The following is a 22,668-nucleotide window of genomic DNA, read 5'->3' as shown; positions in this document are numbered from 1 at the left end:
TATGGTGGTTTGTATTTTAATTTATTGTGCTTTTACTAAGAGTATTAATTAGGTAACTAATATTACAAATATTGTATTAATATTAAATGAAATCAAATTAAATCATATAATCTCAAAAGTGATTCTAGACAAATTAATAAAATAAATGATTGACTTTTCGACTATCGTCTTATCACAGTAAAATAAAATTACACATTTACAACATGTGTTTTTGGTGTTTTAAATAAAAAACAGGTACTTAATCTAATTTCGCTTTCACTTTTTCGTAACGCTCTTCAATGTTGTTCTTTCGTTGGTCGCACTCGTCATCATTTCCATCGCTTGGGGCGAGTAATTGATGTAATACAACAACAATCATAAGTATAGTTAACAAATAACTTAATCTGTATATTGTAATGGGGGCGTAGATCAAAGCCACAACAACAATAGCCATTATCAAGTCTCCAAGTTCCTTAGTCCATTTCCTAAAAACCTAAACTATAAACAACTTCTAGTATAATGGAACAACTCACTTTCTATTGGGAAACTCCATTTGCCAAAGAGGAAATGCACAAAGACTTAATACTAGTCCCGGGATAAATGAAGGATCTGGACTTAAGAAACTACTATGCCTAAAACAGTAAACTTAATTTAAAGAAACGAGCATTTACTAACAATTTACTTAGAATTGTGGGCCCAAATTAATACAGTCGGTAGATTTATAATCGTAACCAGTGTCCAAATGAAAAAAATGCTGCTGTGGAAAAATATCGAGTTATGCGCCGTAAAGCGCTCAGGTACTTGTTGTATTGCTTCTTCCGTATTTGGTGTTGTCTCATCTCGAACCTCTTGAATCTGAGCCGAGGATGCAACAAGTTCATTATCCAATTCCCGCTCCTCACTTTCTTTATTTACATTATTCTCATTATCTGCTTGCTCGTTTATCTTCGTTTCAGTTTCTTCTTGCTTTTCTTCATTTATTTTAGTTTTAACATCGGTTACGTTGTTCGTTTCCGTCACAACGGAACCGTTAATTTCTTTATCTTTATGTTCTTGCGAATCTTCAATGGCTTTAATATCTTTTTTAGAATCTTCAAGTGCTTTAACGTCTGGCTTCGATTGCTTCTTTTTAAATTTATTGGCGATTGCTTCTTTGATTCGTTTGGCGAATTTCTTTACGAAATACCAAAGTGCATCCTCTATAAAGTCCTGCGACATTTGCGTCAATTTCAGGAAATAGAAAATAGTGCCGAGACAGAGAGCCAAAGCACCACACGCTCTGATAGCTACGAAGACGAGGATGCAAGCAACGGCAAATGGTAATTTATGAAAGGCCGATAATAAATATTCTGTCCATGTGACAGGAAAACGAACCGTTTTTGCCAAAAACCTTCAAAATAGCAAATTAGTTAACAGAAGAAGTAATTATCATCATATACTATTATATTTTCAATACAGAAAACCAGAATATTGACATAATTTTGCAGTTTATGGGATTTAATGTTCAATTTAAAAAAAATGTACACAGTTTAGAGTTTTGGAGAATTCTTAATTTTGTGCTTACTTTAAGGTAATTTTGTTTACACTTGATTCTAGCATAACAACGGAAATGCTGAATGCGATGGCCAGAATCCATACAATTCCTACACTGCACATGTATAACAAAAGAGGCAGCAATAAAAATTCCAAATTGTCGTCTCTTAGTATGTTCCAGTCTGGTGCTGGCAAATATTTAGCAAAAATGGGAAAGCTGAAAATTAAAATAGATTAAGAACAAGGTATTATCTCCAATACATATAGTAATATTTGTGTATGTATAAATGTCGAGCAAATATTAAAGGTGTTACCATGTATTTTTTGTTGACAAAAATACTTTATTAACTGTTTAGTTAGTTTTTTCAAAAACAATAAAGGTGGAAATCGGGTCGCGGAGCTGTTTTACCAAAAGAAGTTACCGGAACTACAGGAATCGGAGATCTTTATAAAATTCGATTGGTGCATGAATTAAATAAATCAGCGACCTCAATTTTTCTAACGAGTAAATAATTTTCTATTTAATGTGTGTTTTTGAGGCGACTGCACTTTCTTCCTGATTGGTAGTGGGGAATTTAGCAGCAGGCTGAATAGGTTGGAGCCTAGGGCGGCAGATTTTAGGGGCCAATTTGGTCCAAAATCTTTTTTATCTTACAAAAATGAAAAACACATATATATTATATACATGGAAAAAAAAGGAGTTTCGAAAATTTAACAAAAATTTCGATATTTTAGTACTATACAATATACTGAATTCTTTAATATCTGTATATGAAAAAATTACTAACAAATTGGTAAAATATACTTTTGTGATTGTGAATTTTTAAAATATTCTAAAAGCGTTTAAATATTACTATTTAAATTTAGACATTTTTATCCATTTCTTCAAATTATTACTACAAATTTTTTCTTCTTACCCCTAAATGTTAATTAATATTTTTTATACTATCCTATGATTTAGAAACTGACTTAGTTCTTCTTTTATCTTTTATCTACTTTAAGTCAAGGAAATCCCCTTAGTTAAAACTAATGAACAAAATTTGATACGACGATATAATTGATCATTTTGCGAATTTAAAACTTACTTTCATTACTTAATTGATTTCATTACTGTCATCAATCGGATTGTTGACAGACAATTTAATAGAGATATTCTTCGCAGTTTTTAAATTGTAAGCACAATAAAAAAAGCAAATTTTACCTTATAAGTACACGATTCATAGTTCAGAAATATACCTAAGAACTGTTTTATGTAACATTCACTAAATAGTAGGTTGTAAAAATAATCTACAAACTTACACAATGATCCCCTAGCTCATAATCATACTAATAATGGGAAAAAACTGCTGTATTGAGAAATATAGAGTACGAATCTTAAAATTGAAATTTTGTTGGCAAAAAAATATAATTAATATATTTGTGAATAAGGATATCGAATTGCAGGCAGTAAGGAAATTAAAACATTTAACATTTTAAAAAGAATTATTTGATTTCCATTACCATTTGAAAAAAATGGGGGATGACATTCCCATTTAGGAGATTGAAGATTTTGCCATGGTGTCTGCGTCGAAAATTATCTGTCTGACAAACGATGTGATTTTATATTTTGTCAAAAAGTTCTTTACCAGTCTGTAATGTTTCACATTACATTTTACATGGGCTACCATTTCAAGTAGTACAACTCAAATGTTTTAATAAGTCGCCACTAATGTGTATTTTATTGGTTATAATAAGAAATATTTTTTATTCTCACCTCAAAAACTTAGATAGCAATTTGGCTGACGTGATAACGTAATAGGGTTTCAGACCTTCCGTCATCGCGATAAAGAACAGCGGAAAACCCTTTTCATTATAACCCTGTAACTGAGCTCTGAATGTCATCAAAGTAACCGCCGCCACGTTCGTAAACAACAACACGCTGTAGTGCCTGGCTAATTGTCCCAGAGTCCCTATTAACGAAGTACTTATACTAAAAAAGTGTGAACGTAAAATACCTACATCGAACGGACCAAAATTTAAAAGTTACCTAATTTTGTATTCGCAGGACGGATCCAAGGTAAGAGTGACTTCGGCTGCACTTCCCAAGTTGATAGGCCTAGAGTTTTCTAATCTGATATGTAGCACGTCGTCTTTTGATTCTCTAAAACGCAACAACAACAAATAAATATTGGTAAAATAAGCTTAAGGCACACAAATTAATATATTTGTATGTCCATCTAGTCCAGCCCTTACGTAAAATACTGGTACACATTTTCGTTGGCCCAGGGAACACTCAATTGAGCACTGGCGTGGTGCTCTTTGCTCTGACATTTCAACGGATCTACGTGGAGATTATACGATTGCATGACATGTTGAAGTTCGTTCAGACGTAAATTGTAAGTTAAGGCCTGTGTGTTGGTTCTGGTTATAATTGGTTGCCGTTTAAAATTCCATAGCTTCGGAACTTCGATGGATACGGTTCTTGCGGATTTACCATAAGTGTCTATGTGCAAGACCACCTACAATTATTTATATTGATTTTTAAATTGATATTAATTTATTTATAAATTTATATACTACGTAAGTGGCACGATAAGGACATTAAAAGCTTTCAGTATGAAAGGACGAAACTGTTTATTTACTTAGACTTACCGGTTCATCGGTGGGAAGTACACTGATTGCGATATGTGTAAAATCAGAATGAGCAACTCTCAGATCTTCCATGTCGACCACTATGGTGCGTCTCTTATACCTCACTGTTGCGGCTATTCGAGAATTTTGCGACAAAGGCATGCCTTGCGTACTAAAAAATTTATTTTGACAAATTTTAAAACATTTAATGATAAAAAGATTACCATATCTTTTGTGAACCCCTTTCAACTGCTTTGCAGGCAAATATCCAATTGGTTACTTCTAAATTAACCGCCAATATACTCAACAATTTATCAGTTAGGGGTACCATGTACCATGTTGGTTGTTTTACTCCTTGTAACAAACTAATTGTGAACTGTTTGTTGGTAACTTCAGTCCATGAGCCCTGAGCACTTAAGGCCGTCAAGTCATCATAAGATTCTAGCTTTTTAATATTTATTCCGCTATTCTAGGATATAAATTTAATTGCCAGATAAGTTATGCAAATATTTTATTGCCAGTAAAATGGTAAATACTCACGTTCACCAAATGATGCTTAAAAACGTGCAATCTATATTCCACATTTTCCGTAATTTGCTTCGATCGCATATCGACACAATCAAATAGCGCACGATTTATTGCCAAAATTATCTGTTTGCACCACAGAATCTCAACGTGGTTAGTTTCCACCCATGACTTCGGTACGTTGGTCGTCTAAAATTGATTGGATTACTTCCTGCTAAACATTCACATTATAAATTATATCCTACCACCACTTGAATGATGTTTTCACCGGTCATATTTGTAAGTCCAGAGGGAATTAAAAAGTCGCTGTGTCCTCCAGCCAAACTCACAATGGTTGTTTGTTTCGGTATTGTCGGTTTGATATTTTTGTAAAAGGCTTCCAAGTGGTAGTCTAAAACGAGAGGAGGACGTTTTAATGGTGCTGCCAAAGCAATAAATATAGGCACCAAGTCCGAATCTTCAGGCAATGACGACACGATACTGTGGGCAATTACCCCACCCTAAAAGCAACCATTTAAAATTATTATAAAAAAATCGCATTCATGTTTGTCTAACATCAAATTTATGTTACTACTAAATTTAATATATATAAAATTATGTAATTTGAAACAATTAAAGGAATATGGATAATGGAAATCTATCTATTTTTATAATACTAAACTGGATTATATATTATCAAATATATAATCTAAATATACATTTTTATTGACCTGTCTATTGTATGTTCTCAAAATATCAATAATTGATAAGTAACTAATTAGTATAGATCGTCAATTATTTCCTTAAAATTACTCATTGAATCAGAAAATAAATATTATTAAAAATGTCCCTTAAAGAAATGTGGAAAATATTTTTTAAGTTTGTATAATAATCTTTACCGGGTCTAAAACCACTGAGGTTGATATATTTAATTATTTGAGTGCATTTATCATATTTTTATTGAAAACTTTGTATTTGAAACTTAAAATAAAGTAATGGAAAAACATTAAGCAATGAAAAAGATAAAATTCCATAACTCAAGTTTGGCTCAAAGAGAATTAATAAACTCAGAGTCAAAAAAAATTTTCCACATTTTATACTGCTATATATTTTTTATGTGACACATTTTTGTTTTTTTATGTATATATAAAAATTTATGCTAGTCAGTTCCTATTTATTGCAGCTGATATAGAACAATTCAAATTATCAACTGATTTCATTTGATAATCAGATAATAATTAAAAATGTGTTAACAACAAAAGTTGATATAAAAATCAATATTTCCTATTGCTAAACACAATTAATATTAATAATTAATATGTTAATTGTAGTCAATAGTCATTTGAGTCTATAAAGATACAGTTGTTAATAAACCTAACTCAGCAAAAAATATATATTTACCATTGAATGTCCAATTAGAATGACCGACTTCGGTTTTTTTTTGTCCTCATACAAATCTAAAACCCTGTAAATTGAATGATTCACATAATCCAACTGGTCTTTTAAAACTACTCCACTTAATCCGCTAAATTCGTCATTCAAATTAACGGTGAAATAATTAAAATGAAAGGGGGTACGAGAGTTGAGAGCTTTCCTCAGTGCCACAGATGACAAAGATCTTACTGTAAGAATCGTAAAATTAGTTTAATTTAATTTAATGCCATTGATGGTGAACCTTGTTTGAAAGATCCTCTGTTTCCTGGTATGAATAAAACAGGAATGCCTTTGAAATCCATATTTCTGGCCTTTTCAGTGAATCTACCTTCACTGTATGCATACAGTTCATATTTGGGATATCGTTTGTCGATGTCTTGTGCGATTCTCTGCAATTAAAATACAGTTTCTAGGATAGCAATAATCTATTAATAACTATCGGATACTGACGCGAAATTAACTAAAAATAAATGAACACATCATAAAAGGTAATTTATAGGTAATGTCAATATAATAAAGAACCTAATTAAACTGAAAAGGTTCACTATTGTAATTGTTTATCCTCAATAAAACAGTATAACCTTATAGACTTACAACAAATTGTGGATATTCGAACATATAAGTCATTTCGCACTGTTTCACCGCATAATCGGTAAGGAATTTAGTCAGGCCGACAAAATATAAGCATGTAACTAGCAGACAAATAATTATAAACGTGCTAATTATCTTCATTTTGAAACTCATTCACATAACACCGATTTTCAAACTGGCAATCATCAGCTGTCAAAACAAAGTCATCAATATCACAGAACAATACAGAGTTTGAACCACTGACGTTAGTCAGCTGTGGTTGAGAAAAATATTAGCGACATCTATTATTCGACAATCAATTTAGAATTACAGAATTCTGAAAACTAAATAAAATAACTTTGATTACAATAACTGAGATTACAAATGAGTATATTATGAATAATTTAAATAAGATGTATTGGAATATTAATAATTAAATTGTATTTTTGTAACAAAATAATATTTAATTAAATAAACGCATGTTCAAAAATTAGGGATCTTTTATAATTTTTCAAGTTCTCATGAAAAAAAATATTTAGTAAAAACATATAAATTTAATATAAATTATTGACTTTTATTTTTGATCAAATTTATACAGACATAATATTAAAAATAGTTTAGTACATTTTATGTTATCCATAAGCATTGTTAACTGCCTGTGTGTCTTCCATGAGGTTATTCAGCCCTTCTTGGGGTATATTGGCCCATATCGGCGAATTTTGAGGTCGAAGCTGTGGAAGAGTATTAGATTTAAGCATATTCATGCATACTCGATAGGATTTAGGTCAGGTAATCTCAGGGGAAGTTGTAAGAACACAATATCATCGTTTCCAGCCGTTTGAGCACAATTTCTGAGCGATGGGAACGAGAAGACTTTGCCCATTAGTTGTTACTTATAGTCGTGTATCAAATGCAAGCATCCCAATGGTTTTCACGAAAACCGCAACTGTAACGATAAAAGTAAAAATCTGTTTTCATTTGCGGACGTTTCCTTCCTTTTTATAAAATTGAGTTGGATGAAATAAAGTATAAAAGCGCACTTTGTGCGACATTGAGTCTACCTGAGGTTTCGATGTAATTGACCCCAGATTCCATAATTCCAATTGTTCCTCTTCTTATCTGGATTTAAGTCTGGTTATCCAAACAAATTTTTACAAATATCCGTGTAATTATAAACTAGACGAATATTATGTTTGTTTAAACCAAGACTTTTTTATATTTTGTGTGAAATTTCATAAAACTTCTGAAAGTTTATTTAGTTTAGCACAGAAACAACGGTTAAAAAATAATATAGTATATTCAATATATATAACAATATAAAAAATACGTAGATAAACAATAAAAGTCTTATAATTTTGACTTCAGACTAGTCATTAATTTTTCCAATTTTAAGGCTTTTTGCAGGTTACCGCTAATTTTCAATTTGCCCATCATGTAAGCAGTGGCTGGTTTCAATTTTCCACTGAACATATTGAAGAAGTTCTTGCTATCCATAGTCAATGTTGCATCTGGAGTGGTTGGAGCATTACCTTGTCCACACGAACCGTTTCCAGTTTTTAAATCAACGTACCTGTAACATTAAAATCGATTAACGTAATTGCCTCGACGAAATACGTAATACGAGATTACCATTTTCCAGCTTCCTCTCCAGTAACAACAAACTGGAACACTGCCTGGGTTTTAGAAACAGTATCGGCAGAGATACTCTTCTCAATAGCTTGGAACAGCGTGGCCACTTGTCCCTGTGGCTTCTCTGGCTGTTTTTTAGTTGCAGAGGCAGTCAGATCTCTGCCACCCGCGATGAGATCTAGATTGTCGTCGACGAAGAAGTCGGGCATCAGGTTATCGGCGTTGGCAGGATCGCATGCATACTTTGTAAAGTCAGTGATGCCAGCTTCTTTCAGGATCGTGTCGTCGATGAAGAAGTTACCGGTTACTTTCTTCGGGTCCTGCGTGAGGATGTAGTAGGCGGCGTCTGCCATTATTTCTGGAGTGCGTGATGTTTTAGCCGATTCAGGTCCTTGCAGCATCTCGATGGCGGCCGTATGAATGGCTGACATTAAAAATGATGTTATTCCTTGTTAATTAAAAACAATTTGAATGTACCTGTTCTAGGCCACAAGGCATTGACAGCGATGTTGTACGGCCTTAGTTCTTCGTGCATGCCAAGCACGCACATGGACATTCCGTACTTCGCCATGGTGTATGCGACGTGATTCTTGAACCAGATGGGATTCATGCTGAGTGGTGGTGAAAGATTCAGGATGTGGGCGTGGTTACTTTTTTTTAGGTAAGGAATGCAGGTTTTGGATCTGAAATTAGTTGCACACCATTATAAGTAAGTAACAGTTCAAGGGCATTATACGAAAAGCATATGCATTTATACATCCTTGATGTTGAATTTACAATTGGTCACAGTTCATTAAATAAAATTATTACTATATTTATTGGATACAATCACACGCAACAAACAAATATATATAAGTACAACAACTACTAAATTGCTTTCGTCAAATTTAATTTAATGAAATTTTATTATACAATTATTGTACTAATATGACTTGCCATGTAAAAGAATAAATTGACGAATTTAAAATTTTTAAAATAAAATATTATTTATTTTTTTTTACTTTTCAATTGTGAAATAAGTCCGTGTATATTAAGATTAAAATTAATAATGCCTATAGATACAGAAGTAATCATTATTATTAATTTTGAGAAGTATTTTTATTGATGAGGGGGGCTTACGCTGTGGAACATCTCCATACCATAATTGAACCAACACTACGTTCCACGTTTTGTCTATGAAGAACGTCTAACACAAATAGATCCGATGTTTTTAATTAAATTAAATTTAGACAGTAAAAACTACCAGTCACTACTGTTAATGTAATCTAGGAACCACGATTCTAAGAAAATCGAAAAGCATCTTCAGATGCTTAGTAAAAAGCAATGCTCTTTTGCATGTCTGTGACCAGATAAACTTGCAACCATTTTCACAGTCCTACTTTTAAGTTACATTTCCTCCAGTTTAGTTTTAATTTGAATTGATGAGAATTAACTATTTTCAGAAATGATATATTGTCTAGTTATCAATTTCTAGTTTAATAATACAGAACACCATTGACTTATTTAACCGTAAATTCTTAACAACTTCTATTTGTTTTCATCGGTCTTAATAACGCTGAATTATAATTTTTCTTACAGCGTATGATACAGTTTCACTGCAATCCATTATTAAATAATTATAATAGCAAATAATCGACTAAAATTTACAAGGCGTAAAGAAATACTTACGAAAAATCAAAAACGTTTGCAATTTTTTTTAAAAATACTAATAATTATGTATCGTTGAAGATTTTCGGAATTTTTATTTCAATAATATTATAGTTTTTACATTTTTAAATTGTTTATATATGGAATTATCTTAATGTAAATATATCTTATCTTTCGTAAAATTTAAATACATAATTAAGGCTTTATCATTATTAGTCTTATTTTTAGAAGCAAATCAGTAAATTTTAATAAAGAAATACATAAAATACCGCAGAAAGTGTAATAATAACAACAATCACACATAAAATGATATTAATATCTAATAAAATAAAATAATTCAAATAGTTTATACTGTTTATCATAATTAATGATTACTCACACCAAAAATGTTCCTCTAGTATTGATGTTATGCATAAGATCGTAACGTTTCATGTCGGTTTCCTCTGTACCGCTGAGTTGTATGGCCGACGCATTGTTTATAACAATGTCGATCCCACCAAACTTCTTGACCGCTTCTTCCACTGCTTTTTTAACCTGTTGCTCATCTCTCACATCCACAATACATGGCAAACTTTTCCCTCCAGCTTGTTCAACTATTCAAATGTGAAAAAAATTGTGTTATTTGTTTAATATAAAAAAATAGTATTAATATTGTAAATTTCAGTATGGTCAAATAACAAAATTAAAGATAAATGTTCAAAGATAAATTTATAGAATACAGGTCCAACCATTTAATTGTTAGCAATCATTTTATCATGTTTAACTAATAAAAATGTAGAAACCAAATTACTGAAATACATATATATTATCATTTGATAACAACAATTATTTTTGTAGTTTTGTTTGTAAACATGTACAATATCAAATAGCTACAATTAATAAACAAATAATAATACACTGCATTATAAGAACATAACACAAATTCAATTACAAAAAATGTCTTTAATTGCATTTGAATATTAAATTAAATCTTAAATTAAATTAATAATTATTACACACAAATTAATTTGTAAGTTTATTTTCATTGAAAGGAAGAATATTCATATTCCTTAATATAAACAAACTATTTAAATTGCAAATGAGTTCATTTACCTGTTCAAAAATTGCAAATAAAATAAAAAAGCAATAATAGTAAAATAGTATAAATTAAAATGAAATGCATTTTTGACTGATACATACTTTCTTTACTGGCCGTATAAATTGTGCCTGGCAGTTTTGGATGTGGTTCAGCAGTTTTGGCAGCAACCACAACATTGGCCCCATCCTTTGCACATTTCAGAGCGATAGCCTTTCCTATTCCTCTACTGCCTCCCGTCACCAATACTGTGAGACCTGCTAATTTACTGAAATTGCAAATTTCAAAAATAAAACACTTGTTGCTTTTATGGATTGTTTCCGTTCTTACCCTGTGTTGATCATATTTGTGTGAGTGCTTGCTTACGAATGATTTGGACGGCAACAAACAATCAAAAGTAAACTTTACACTTAACTTTTAAACGGGTACAAAGTCCAAATAATAAATACAAATAACACGGTGACGTTTCACTATAACCTGAAAATGTGTAAACACCAAAAATTGGATATTACATTGAAAAATTGCCAAATGTTGTGATAATAATAATTTAGTATTTTTAAATATGGTTAATAATAAATTCTGATAAAAAATACGTGCGATTTGCTATGAAAAATAATATAAATTCCCAAATTAGGCCAGTAGTTCAAATGTATTAACAGTAAATTTGTGTGAATTTCAATAATTGATCAATATTTAAAATAAAATAATTTATTTGTTGCTACTAATTATATCAATATTGATTTTGATTGAAAAAATTACATAAAGAGTAAAATCAGTAGTTTAAATGACACAAAAGGAGTGTCTCTTCGTATACACTGATCACCATAAACGATGAGGTTTAGTTTCCTTTCACATAGAGTATTTGTTCTGCATCGTCATCATCGTCGGAAATTTCATTGGTTATTGGTAAATACTGAGGTTTGATAGGTTTTCTGCAACAAAGATTTTTCTTAATAGTTAAATATATAATAAATTTAAATAAATGGCCACAAACAGTTAACAAAAGTTAAAAAAAAAAATAAATAAAATATAAATAAATATGTACATAATTATAAACAAATTTATAATATATATCTTTTTCAACAAATACATTAACTTAATTTTTTTATTTATTTTAAATGAGATGAAAAATTTTAATTATTATATTTAACTATTTAACTCATAACTAACAATGCAAGGATTTGGAAAACTTACCCTTCTGGTTTACATTTTGAATATATTACCATTACGCACATGCCACAAGCTGTAAATGCTAACATAATTGCTAAAACATACAAAAATGTATCGATGGGTAACCATTCCGTGGGTTCACTCTCATCCATCGGGGGTGCAATAGTCGGGCCTTCCTGTTCTGTCACCGTACTAAAATTCAAAACATTTCATACAACGTACACAAAATATGACTTATTATTGAAAATTCTAAACTGAACCATATACATATATGAAAAAAAGTACTTACCTAGTATTATTAAGAATTTCATTAAAACCTTCCTTTAAACTTTTGTTAAGATCTTGTCCGAGTTCCCGAAATACCGTTCTGCCTAACCAATCAGCTAATTCATTTTTTTCCATTTGTCTTAGTCTCTGTTCCAAAACCTCATGAGTCTCACCTTTGCCCTCACCTTTTTCTGAATTCCAGTGTTCTAGAAGTTCAAGACATGATTCATCTTTGGATATCTTGTGTTCTAAAATAAATGATGGTTTTTTAATATCCAAATTATTTTAGACAATACCGGTATTGTATAGGATCAATAAAAATACAGAAATACCGAATGACGTATATATTTAAATTTCTAAATAAAATAAAATTATAACAATAGATTTAAAATTAAAAAATATTGTCTTTGTGTTGTTATATCTTCAATAAGTTAAACGTAATGTGAATACGTATAATTTTGGTTATATTTTAACAATATAATTAGTGTAGACATGTCAAAAACAAACAATACAAGAAAATAATGCATGTTTAATTACCTGCTTCGTCTTGTTCCAAGGGCAAATCATATGTTAAATAGTGAGCATAAGCGACTAATTTTCTGCATTCTCCGAGTGTCAAGTGATTTGCAAGATATATTAATTCCTCCTTATTTATATCAATCGTACAATAATTTACAGAAACAATTAAAATAAAAGAAATTACAATTAATCTACACCGATTCATATTTGAATAATTTGACACAAGGCACTTAATACCATGGAAATCTTTGTTACTTTGTAGAAAATTTAATGAGTGATAAAATCTAGTAAGCCAAATAATAATAATTTTATTTAATAAAAAGTGTCAACAATGAAATCAATTATTCAACAAGCTAAAAAGCCTCCATCCACAGGCAAACACGATCCGGTTATCATGGAAGATTTGTCGCTCAGAAGGAATATAACAGCGTCTACAACATCCTCAACATCAGCAAACCTAAAAACAAATAACTTAATCTCCAATAATAAACTTTTTTGATTTTCAACCTTTCCAGGGGAATTTTGGCCAGCATGGGTTCCCGTTTGTTGACATCATGCCAGGCTTGTTTTCCAAGATCCGTCATAACAATAGTCGGATTAACTGAATTGATTCTGATTTTCTTCGGTCCAAATTCCATAGCTAAAGCTCTGGTTAAACCGTCGACCGCTCCTTTTGTGGCGCAATACACGCTGAGATCTGGCAGAGCTGCCTTAGAAGCTTTCGACGAAATGTTCACTATTGAACCTGGCGAATTTCTTGAGATCAAATTTTCGATTACCGCTTGGCTTACGTTGAACACTGCTTTGGCGTTTACGTTGAAAGATCTAAACAGTTACGTTTATAGTAAAAAGTTACATATTTTGTTCGTATATGTACTTATCGTATGACTGTTCTGAAACTTGCAGCATGTTTTCACAGATAGCAACGCCAGCATTGTTCACACAAAGATCTATTGGATAAAGGGACTTGACAGCTTTTTTAGTTGCGCTCCAGTCACTCAAGTCTACCTGAACTGGTTCAAGGGAGGGAAATTGTTTCTGTAATGGTTCTAAAATACAGACAATGTTTCATATAATTTTCCTATAAAAATTATTTATTTATACTTAGTTGTTCTGCAGAAATATCCAGTGCCAAAACCGTACTTCCCAAACCAACCAGACGCTGTGTGATACCACGTCCAATTCCTGTACATAATTAAGTGATAGAGAATAGTTATAAACGATCATAATCAAACAATTTACCATTAGCTGCACCAGTGACTAACACTCGTTTATTACGGAAGAACTGATTCATTTTTGGCACTGCTATACACTTTGTGTTTATCTTACAGAATGATGAAGTTGTATGTTTATGAATTTTAATCATAACTTGTTAAATAATAGATAGATAATTCATATTCTGTGTGGAAATAAAAGCAATATAATTTGTTTATTGACAGTTAGATTAAAATTTATTAATCTGCCTAAGATAATTTACGATGAAATAACATACATAGTACTGAAAATGAATATTATATGAAGTGACAAGAATTTTAGATTGCATTGAAAAGAAAGTGTTTATAACTATACATTATATATTAAATAGTAAATTTTATTGGCTTCGAGAGTAAATTTTAACTATGTAAAATATAAGTGACATATCAATTAACTGAAATTAATTTATATTAGTTGTTGTCAAACAACTTTTAATTGGGAATTATAGGTTTTGTATATTTATAATCAAAAATGACTCTTAATAATCAAGATAAATAAAAAAGAAATTTGACATATTAAAAATTATATATTTTAAAATTATCATTAATAATTGAAGGACATTAATAAGATTACCACATTAATTTGCTTTATCAAATCTTTGATGCATATACAAATTTTGTTTATGTTATTTTTCTGGAGTTTAAGAAGTATTTGTTAAACTGAATTATAATTATAGTAAAAAGGCAGTACAATAAAACTATTTTAACATGCTAAAAAGCCTCCATCAACGGGCAAACATGTTCCAGTTATCATTGAAGATTTATCGCTCAGCAAAAACACGACAGCATTTACAACATCCTCGATTTCCGCAAACCTAAAATGTAATATTTAACTTTAGAAAAATATGTTTCTTGTATTGTATAGTTGTCAATACTAGCGTAACTCGCTTAACATCATTAATAATAATAAATAAATTTTATCACTTAAAAAGAAATGATAGCTGTACCTTTCTAATGGAATTTTTGCCAACATTGGACCGCTTTTTTGGGGATCGCCCCACACACGTCTCCCCAAATCGGTCATAACAACAGTGGGATTGACACAGTTAATTCTGATTTTCTTAGGTCCAAATTCCAATGCAAGCGCTCTTGTTAAACCGTCAATTGCTCCTTTAGTAGCGCAATAGACGGTGTGATGGAGTAAAGCAGCCGTGGAAGCTTGCGAGGAAATATTCACAATCGAACCTGGAGAATTTCTATTTACGAGGCCTTCAATAACTGTTTGAGAAACGTTAAAAACTGCCTTTATGTTTACATCGAAAGATCTATCAGCAAATATGTATTTCATTAAGTAGAAACGCTTGACGTTGTTTATACTCACAAATCAAAAGTTTTCTCCGAAACTTCGAATAGAGGTTCTATAAACGCCACGCCTGCATTATTAACTAGAAGATCTACGGGAAACACAGATTTTACAGCCTCTTTAGTAGCATTCCAGTCGCACAAATTGACGGAAACTATTTCAATGGTATGGAAGTCTTGTTTTAGTTTTTCTATAATATAAACTTTATTAAATATGGTTAAAATTTAAATGCGTATAATTACTCAATTGTTCAGTGGAAATGTCCAGTGCTAAAACGGTACATCCTAAATGAAATAGTCGTTCGGTAATACCACGACCAATTCCTAAAGATGTTATTATAATTAATCAAGAAAATGTAAGTAGTGTTTTACATACCACTGGCCGCACCAGTTACCAAAACTCTTTTTCCTCTAAAAAACTCGTCCATCTTATGGAACAATTAAGCGACTATTAAACAACAAACTGCTGGTTTAATTTAAAAATTAAATGAAAAGAAATAAACAGGTTTTATGCTAAACCTTTCCATATCAACACTTGCATATTTAATTAATATATAAATATGTATACTGTTCACATACAAAACAGTTTGATTTGCAAAACATCTTGAATTAATATTCTACTCTTAATCTACAGGCATATACAGGGTGGTCCATCTAAAAAGTACCTGAGATTGGTTAAGAAGTTTTCGACAAATTCCAAAAACACGTTGTTTATTTTTCCAGGGGAAAAACGCAAAAAGCATAGCAAAATCTTCAAGTCTCTAAATGAGGGTGTCATTCTTCAAATTTTATTTATCGTACCAATATACATACATAGATACGAATCGTTTGATCCAACTGCATTTTGAGAGAGACATCATGCACGATAAAGATAGTAAAGGTCTGTAAATTTACTTCGAGGATCAAAAGTTTCCATATATCGTCAACGGTATTTCTATGTTAATAAATTCTGTACTATTACTGGTTAATGCCACATCATGTAACAATAAGATACTGAAAAATCAGCAATCTTTGGGAACTTCCTTTGTCGTTATTTGGAGTTGCCTCATTGGTTAGAGGCACGGCTAAGCTCCCCTACCAATTAGCGCGAAGAGGCACATTTAAGACAGCCTCTGGAAAACTTGCGCACAAAATATTCATTGAAATTTATAGTAACATATTACCCTTCAATAAGTACTTTTTGAATGTGCCACCTTATATATTGTTATGATGCAAAAGATTATTTATGATAATAAATGTCTAAGTCTATATTAAGATTACAAGAATCTATTACGAGTTGAGAGAAGAAAAAGGACTGATTCACTTATTGTAAAATTACAGCACATAAAATTTTAGAACATAATAGATTATTACTATGTTGATTAATAAAAATATATTCTGAATTATTTTGATTTTTAGTAATAACCTAAAAAGCATATTAACGTTTATATATTTATAATCATAAATATTATAAAATGTAGTCCGGTTACATTTCGTATTTGCTTGAAGTCGATTAGCAGATGGCGCGACGTATTGTTTTGATGTCAGATTTGACATTTATAAGAATTTCGCTATGAGTAATATAATTTGTTGAATTTTATTTTTATATTTTGTACTCTTCTAAAACACCAAAATGCCTAACTTATCGCAGATACGCAACTTTAATTTAAAGGTAACTATTTGATCAAAGCAGACGTGACAATCAACGGGTCTTTCTATATATAATTCCAGGTTATTTTCCTTATTCATTTCACGTTCATCTCATTGAGTTTGATGGGCCACTGGACACCCAGCGCGTATTTGTTCTACAATTCGATATTAATTTTGTTATTTTTGTGGTCAATTTATCAAGATCAAAATGAAGAACCTCTCCAGTTGGTATGTGAATTCAATGGAAATTAGTCGTGAAAATAATATGATATTTTCAGGCTATTGTTGTGAATGGATGTTCTGTAATTTTAGATATACTGTTGCTGATTATGTGTTATCCTTATAGAGGCGGTAAGTTTATTGATTAATAAAGTTTAAAATAATGCAATACAAATGTCTTAGAAGCTGCCGAAATGTTCTCAGCAGCATTGTGCATTCTCCATTTGATTATAAGACCATTCAGTGTTATTTTACTTGCAAGAGATCTGGAAACACGTTCTGGTGTTTCAGCTGGTATGGTATTATTATATATTCATCACACATAACTAAAGTGAATATTTTTAGGACTTATTGGTAACAGAGAGAGTTATGAAGATATAGATAGAAATGTGCCTCAGACTTCTGGCGACAAAACTGGTGGTTATAATTATGCAACCGCCGAACAAATTTAAATATCTAAGTATAATTTTTGTGTATATTCATAGGTATTAATATGCAGTGAATGTGTAAAGAAATAACTTAACTGACTGTTTAATTATATGATTTATATGCCTATATTCATTGTGGTTTACTTACAAAAATATTGTTATTGTTTGATAAGTGTAATAAATAATTTAAGTACAGGAATTGTTTACATTTAATTCTTTGAAAAGAAACTGTAGATAAGTATATTTTTAGTAAAATATTTATTTAGGATTATGTTTGACTGTTTGAATAAACTTAATTAAGAAATACGTGTTCAAAAATGACGAAAATAATTTTAAATTTAATACTAAATGTATTATATTAAAAGTATAATATAATTTTATTAAAAAAAATAATTTTATGGATTTGGCAGTTCACTCTTAACAAGTTGATTGGTAAATATAACAGTGCATAATTAAATATTAAAAAAATTTATTTGCAACTATTTTTGATATGTTAGTTCATCATTAGGCAAAAATTCATAAGTGGACAATTTTAATTAGGTGACCAAACAGCATTTTAAATTTAACACTTTTGGGAGATGATTAAACAGATCGAAATTAGACACAAATACATATATAATTACATCCTGGAAAAAGTCAGGCACAAACCTTTAGGTATGACAATTTTTGTTTTTAAATTAATAATTGGCAAATATGTTTATATTGCAAAATGTAAAATAAATTTGTATTAAATGAAAGTAGATAAATAAATAGTTACAAAATCTATTCAAATTCATCATTTTTATACCAAAATTATTACAGAAATTATAATTATTTTCTTTTTAATATTATCATCATGTACAGACAATTTATTTATAAATATTTTCATTGCAAATAACACAAAATAATTTACAAGTATTTGTTTTCCCTTGTGCTTTAAAATAGTCTAGGCATATCACTGTTTTAATGGTAAAAAATGTCTGTGTCAAAATTAAGAAATTCCATTTAATTTTCTATCTACATTTATCAAAGCTTATTCGAAAAAACGAAATAATCTCATATATTACACAAAAATCAGTCCAAAATTTCGAGGTTTCCGCTATTAAATTCTATCATATGTTTCGGCCGTGTTCACGTAAGTTGGCCTGCATCCACTGAAAATAAATATTGTTCCATCCTAAAACCAGAAATGTAAGTCCATAAATCACAATATGTTTATCATATTTTACCTTAATAAGACCGGGTAGCTGTCTCCAAAAGTCTATATTTGGGATCATTTCTAAACCTTGTGCTCCTCTCAAGAAATGTAAGACTAGCGCTCCTCCAACAAAGTATATTAAGCAGGCAACCACAAACAATATAACTAACACTGATCCTGTGCTATATGAATGTTTTTCTTTCAATACACAAGCATGTGGTGAAGACAGAACTAGTTGCTGCAAATTTAATTGTTACAAATGAAAAAGAATAAATGTACACTTACATTATTTTCAACATCCAATACTTTAATGAAGGCCTTCTTAAAATTATTGCAGATCAATGAGATTGAAGCAGAAACGTTAGACCTAAACATATTTAATTTAGTATACAAAATGATTCAACAGAGTGACTTACTTATTCTTGTATGTAATTTCATACACATTCAATTTTTGGTTTGTTTCAAAATTTATTTGGTTTGTTCTTAAAGCCTCAATGGTATTGTTTTTTCCATTGTACACAAATAACTAGAATATAAAATTTTGTAAGTATAAACAAATGTGAATATAGATTCATACTTACTGATCCAGTGTAATTTTTTGTAAGCGTTGAATTAAAAATAGTTGAGTTAATTGTAGCATCAGCACATCCAACAAAATAATACGTAAATTCAGAATCCTGATCCTTCAATGGACTTTTGTCTAACGCATTTGATATGTCTATTCTTTCATAATCGTCTATTTTGCAATGGCACGCATCTTGTTTTACACAGTCTCTAAGAACTTCGGTTGCTTCGAAACTGGCACAGGTCAACAAAAAGGCGAAGAGGAGAAAAACACTGTTACCCATCATGAATCATTATTAAAACGTAAATAAACTTTAAGGTTAGGGGAAATGTCAAAGAGTTGAATGATCGTAGACAAAACGTGAATATAGATTGAAATTTATTTGAAACTCAGTTTTTGACTAGAAATGTTTTTAAATGAATACCAAAATTGGACTTTGACCATTATAAAACTCAACAATTTTGATTATTTTAAAAAATAACTTTATTAATACAGAGATAAATATTTTGGTTATCTAGATTTTTTTAATATTGTTGGATTTCTCTCCATTTGTAGATGAATGTCAAAAATTATTAAATTTCACAAAATAACATTTTAAAATGTATCTAAAAAATTGGATAAATTTCATATATGTTTAGAAGTGTTGTTTGTACATAGTAACACACTGATAAGTAATTATGTAAACTAAAATGTTTTGATAAACCTGATTAGGTTCATCAGTCGAAAGGATACCCTTGAATTCCAGATAAGATAATTACTATTGCTAAAATCTTATAACTATCATAATTAAAATGGCTACCAATAACATTGTTGTTGTGGGGTCTTGTATGATAGATTTTGTTAGGTATAATAAATAATAAAATGAAAACAAAGTTATTTTGTTTAAATTTAATTCATATAATTTTTAGTTATACATCTCGATTACCAAAAGTGGGAGAAACATTACATGGGACAAGATTTGTAACGAATTTTGGGGGTAAGGGTGCTAATCAATGTGTTGCTGCAGCAAAATTGGGTGCCAAAACCACTCTTGTTGCACGAGTAAGTTATACTACTTTTTTTTTAAATTAATGTATTTATATTTTGTATTGTATTTTATCTTTGTTTTCTATTAAAATATATTAATCATAATTTTGTATTATAATTTATATGGATCAAAATACTATAAGCTATGCTAGGCTAGTACTACAGTGGCTATAACATTTATATTATTATACTATTATAATAATATAAAATGTAATATAATATGATATTATTATTATTATGTTTGAAAAAGTTGGTGTAATTTCAAATTTTATATTTAATTGTACGTGTGTAGTTGTATAAATAAATTGTTCATGAATGACAAGATAATATGGTTTAAGTACAAAATTTAAGTATTATTGCAAAAGTTAATGCATAATTTTGTTTATTAAAAAAATTATAGTTAAAAATGTAAGATTCTGTTGCATGAAAAAGAGTATAATTTAAATAAATAAACTCATTTAAAATATCAATGAATATTAATTTATTTTATGTTCTCCTAATTTACTTTTTAACATAATCTGTTCCAAAATAAGAAGAAGGAAAGAAGGAAATCAAAACTTATCTTATTATATTAGATTTTCTGTTTTAGGTAGGCGATGATTTGTGGGGAGCCAAATACATCGAAAACCTGAAAAACTCCAATGTAAACACCGCACACGTACAAAAAACTGAAGGTGAAACTAGCGGAATTGCACAAATCATTGTTTCAGAGGCTGGTGAAAACCAAATAGTGATTGTAGCGGGAGCTAATAAAAAACTGAGCGTGTCGGATGTCGAGAAGGCTCAGAACGAAATCAGCACTGCAGCTGTTGTTATACTTCAGTTAGAAACGTCCGTTGATGTGGCTATAAGGGCCATTCAATTAACTAGAGGCGTAAGGAATACTTAATTATTTTTTTATATCTGTAGTTATTGTATAGATGAATATTTTAGGTATCTATTTTAAATGGTGCTCCAGCTTTATCCACCTATGATGATCAGTTATTAAAACTGCCAACAATTTTTTGCGTTAACGAAACTGAAGCCAGTATATTTACTGGCCTGCCTGTGAATGATATCAGGTATTTAATAACTAATTGAATAATGCATTTTATAAACTGTGTTTTTTTGTATTGAAGTGAAGCAGAAACTGCGGCGAACGAGTTACTTAAAAAAGGCTGTAATTCAGTACTGGTAACGTTGGGTCCTCAGGGGGCGATTTACAAGAAGAATATAGGCGACTGCGTTCATGTTCCTAGTCCGCAAGTCAAATGTGTGGACACAACCGGTGCAGGGGACGCGTTCATAGGTGCCCTTGCATACGTCTTGGCTACTAAGAAAGGTGCCACTGTTGAAGATGCTATGAAAGTTGCCTGCAAAGCAGCTAGCGATAGTGTCACCAAGCCGGGGACACAAATTAGCTTCCCCACTTCCGATATTTTGAAATGATTCTGATTATAATGTACTTATAATTTATTAATAAAAACATTTTTGTTAGTTAGTGTTTTTATCATAGTTGTCATTGATTTTCATAAAATTGAATTGAAATTCTCATTTAGTTAATTAATAAAACACAGTGAAATCTTTAATAATTTCGTGAGTTCAACCAATGTAAATTGGCGTTTTCGGTTTACAAGCTACACTAAATGCTACCTTTTCATATATTATATTAAATTGTGAAACATGTGTGGTTGTATGTATAAATTGTTCATGAAGACAATATAATGTGGTTTAAGTACAAAAATTAGGTATTATTGCAAAAGTAATTCCATAATTATAATATCAATGATAATTAATTTATTTTATGTTCTACTAATTTACTTTTTTACTTAACTTTTCCAAAATAATAAACGAAATAACAACTTATCTTATTCTTTACAGTTAGATTTGCTGTTTTAGGTAGGCGACGATTTGTGGGGAACTAAACACATAGAAAACCTGAAAATCTCTAACGTAAATGCCGCACACGTACAAAAACTAAAGGTGAAACTAGCGGATTTGCACAGATCAGTGTTTCAGAAGCTACAAACAAATGGTGATTGTAGCAGGCGCCAATAAAGAACTGAGCGTGTCGGATATCGAGAAGGATCAGAACAAAATTAGCAAGGCAGGTGGTGTTTACTTTAGTTAGAAACTTCCGTTGATGTGGTTAT

General features: G+C 30.4%; 8 protein-coding genes across 9 annotated transcripts; 2 read left to right on the top strand and 6 right to left on the bottom strand.

Annotated features, from left to right (window-relative positions):
* LOC109608689 (GPI inositol-deacylase) lies at positions 1–6,844 on the bottom strand. The gene is made up of 14 exons (XM_049961566.1): positions 6,655–6,844; positions 6,302–6,449; positions 6,028–6,248; positions 4,893–5,147; positions 4,663–4,836; positions 4,347–4,591; positions 4,144–4,294; positions 3,745–4,010; positions 3,539–3,652; positions 3,266–3,481; positions 1,544–1,729; positions 662–1,369; positions 513–611; positions 1–464 (listed from the first exon to the last, which is right to left on the bottom strand). The coding sequence occupies exons 1-14, from the start codon at positions 6,802–6,804 to the stop codon at positions 239–241; spliced, it is 3,159 nt and encodes a 1,052-aa protein (XP_049817523.1). The 5' UTR covers positions 6,805–6,844; the 3' UTR covers positions 1–238.
* Positions 6,845–7,908: 1,064 nt separating this feature from the next.
* On the bottom strand, positions 7,909–11,462 carry LOC109608710 (hydroxysteroid dehydrogenase-like protein 2). The gene is made up of 6 exons (XM_020025235.2): positions 11,312–11,462; positions 11,086–11,249; positions 10,286–10,499; positions 8,737–8,942; positions 8,260–8,683; positions 7,909–8,200 (listed from the first exon to the last, which is right to left on the bottom strand). Exons 1-6 carry the CDS (start codon positions 11,323–11,325, stop codon positions 7,978–7,980), a joined length of 1,245 nt encoding a protein of 414 aa, XP_019880794.1. The 5' UTR covers positions 11,326–11,462; the 3' UTR covers positions 7,909–7,977.
* A 211-nt stretch (positions 11,463–11,673) lies between these two features.
* LOC109608737 (uncharacterized) lies at positions 11,674–13,142 on the bottom strand. The gene is made up of 4 exons (XM_020025266.2): positions 12,956–13,142; positions 12,441–12,666; positions 12,176–12,343; positions 11,674–11,913 (listed from the first exon to the last, which is right to left on the bottom strand). The coding sequence occupies exons 1-4, from the start codon at positions 13,140–13,142 to the stop codon at positions 11,820–11,822; spliced, it is 675 nt and encodes a 224-aa protein (XP_019880825.1). The 3' UTR covers positions 11,674–11,819.
* Positions 13,143–13,225: 83 nt separating this feature from the next.
* LOC109608729 (L-xylulose reductase) lies at positions 13,226–14,635 on the bottom strand. Its single transcript, XM_020025258.2, has 5 exons — positions 14,180–14,635; positions 14,042–14,122; positions 13,815–13,986; positions 13,445–13,762; positions 13,226–13,394 (listed from the first exon to the last, which is right to left on the bottom strand). Exons 1-5 carry the CDS (start codon positions 14,301–14,303, stop codon positions 13,283–13,285), a joined length of 807 nt encoding a protein of 268 aa, XP_019880817.1. The 5' UTR covers positions 14,304–14,635; the 3' UTR covers positions 13,226–13,282.
* A 62-nt stretch (positions 14,636–14,697) lies between these two features.
* On the bottom strand, positions 14,698–16,021 carry LOC109608722 (L-xylulose reductase). Its single transcript, XM_020025251.2, has 5 exons — positions 15,869–16,021; positions 15,736–15,816; positions 15,512–15,683; positions 15,138–15,455; positions 14,698–15,005 (listed from the first exon to the last, which is right to left on the bottom strand). The coding sequence occupies exons 1-5, from the start codon at positions 15,918–15,920 to the stop codon at positions 14,894–14,896; spliced, it is 735 nt and encodes a 244-aa protein (XP_019880810.1). The 5' UTR covers positions 15,921–16,021; the 3' UTR covers positions 14,698–14,893.
* A 966-nt stretch (positions 16,022–16,987) lies between these two features.
* On the top strand, positions 16,988–17,963 carry LOC109608727 (uncharacterized). 2 transcript variants are annotated; one of them, XM_020025257.2, is made up of 5 exons: positions 16,988–17,143; positions 17,203–17,349; positions 17,400–17,472; positions 17,527–17,634; positions 17,686–17,963. In XM_020025257.2, the coding sequence occupies exons 1-5, from the start codon at positions 17,105–17,107 to the stop codon at positions 17,790–17,792; spliced, it is 474 nt and encodes a 157-aa protein (XP_019880816.1). In that variant the 5' UTR covers positions 16,988–17,104; the 3' UTR covers positions 17,793–17,963. The 2 variants fall into 2 exon arrangements, with proteins under 2 accessions (XP_019880816.1, XP_019880815.1); XM_020025256.2 differs by having other exon boundaries at positions 17,524–17,634.
* Positions 17,964–18,732: 769 nt separating this feature from the next.
* LOC109608724 (uncharacterized) lies at positions 18,733–19,867 on the bottom strand. The gene is made up of 5 exons (XM_020025253.2): positions 19,527–19,867; positions 19,362–19,471; positions 19,231–19,312; positions 18,977–19,183; positions 18,733–18,924 (listed from the first exon to the last, which is right to left on the bottom strand). Exons 1-5 carry the CDS (start codon positions 19,794–19,796, stop codon positions 18,850–18,852), a joined length of 744 nt encoding a protein of 247 aa, XP_019880812.2. The 5' UTR covers positions 19,797–19,867; the 3' UTR covers positions 18,733–18,849.
* A 182-nt stretch (positions 19,868–20,049) lies between these two features.
* LOC109608721 (ribokinase) lies at positions 20,050–22,012 on the top strand. Its single transcript, XM_020025250.2, has 5 exons — positions 20,050–20,354; positions 20,419–20,551; positions 21,126–21,410; positions 21,470–21,597; positions 21,655–22,012. Exons 1-5 carry the CDS (start codon positions 20,302–20,304, stop codon positions 21,962–21,964), a joined length of 909 nt encoding a protein of 302 aa, XP_019880809.1. The 5' UTR covers positions 20,050–20,301; the 3' UTR covers positions 21,965–22,012.
* The last annotated feature ends 656 nt before the right edge of the window (positions 22,013–22,668 follow it).

This window comes from Aethina tumida, chromosome 1, assembly GCF_024364675.1.
Source record: "Aethina tumida isolate Nest 87 chromosome 1, icAetTumi1.1, whole genome shotgun sequence".
Classification (NCBI taxonomy): domain Eukaryota; kingdom Metazoa; phylum Arthropoda; class Insecta; order Coleoptera; family Nitidulidae; genus Aethina; species Aethina tumida.
This window is presented reverse-complemented; position numbering and strand designations above follow the sequence as displayed.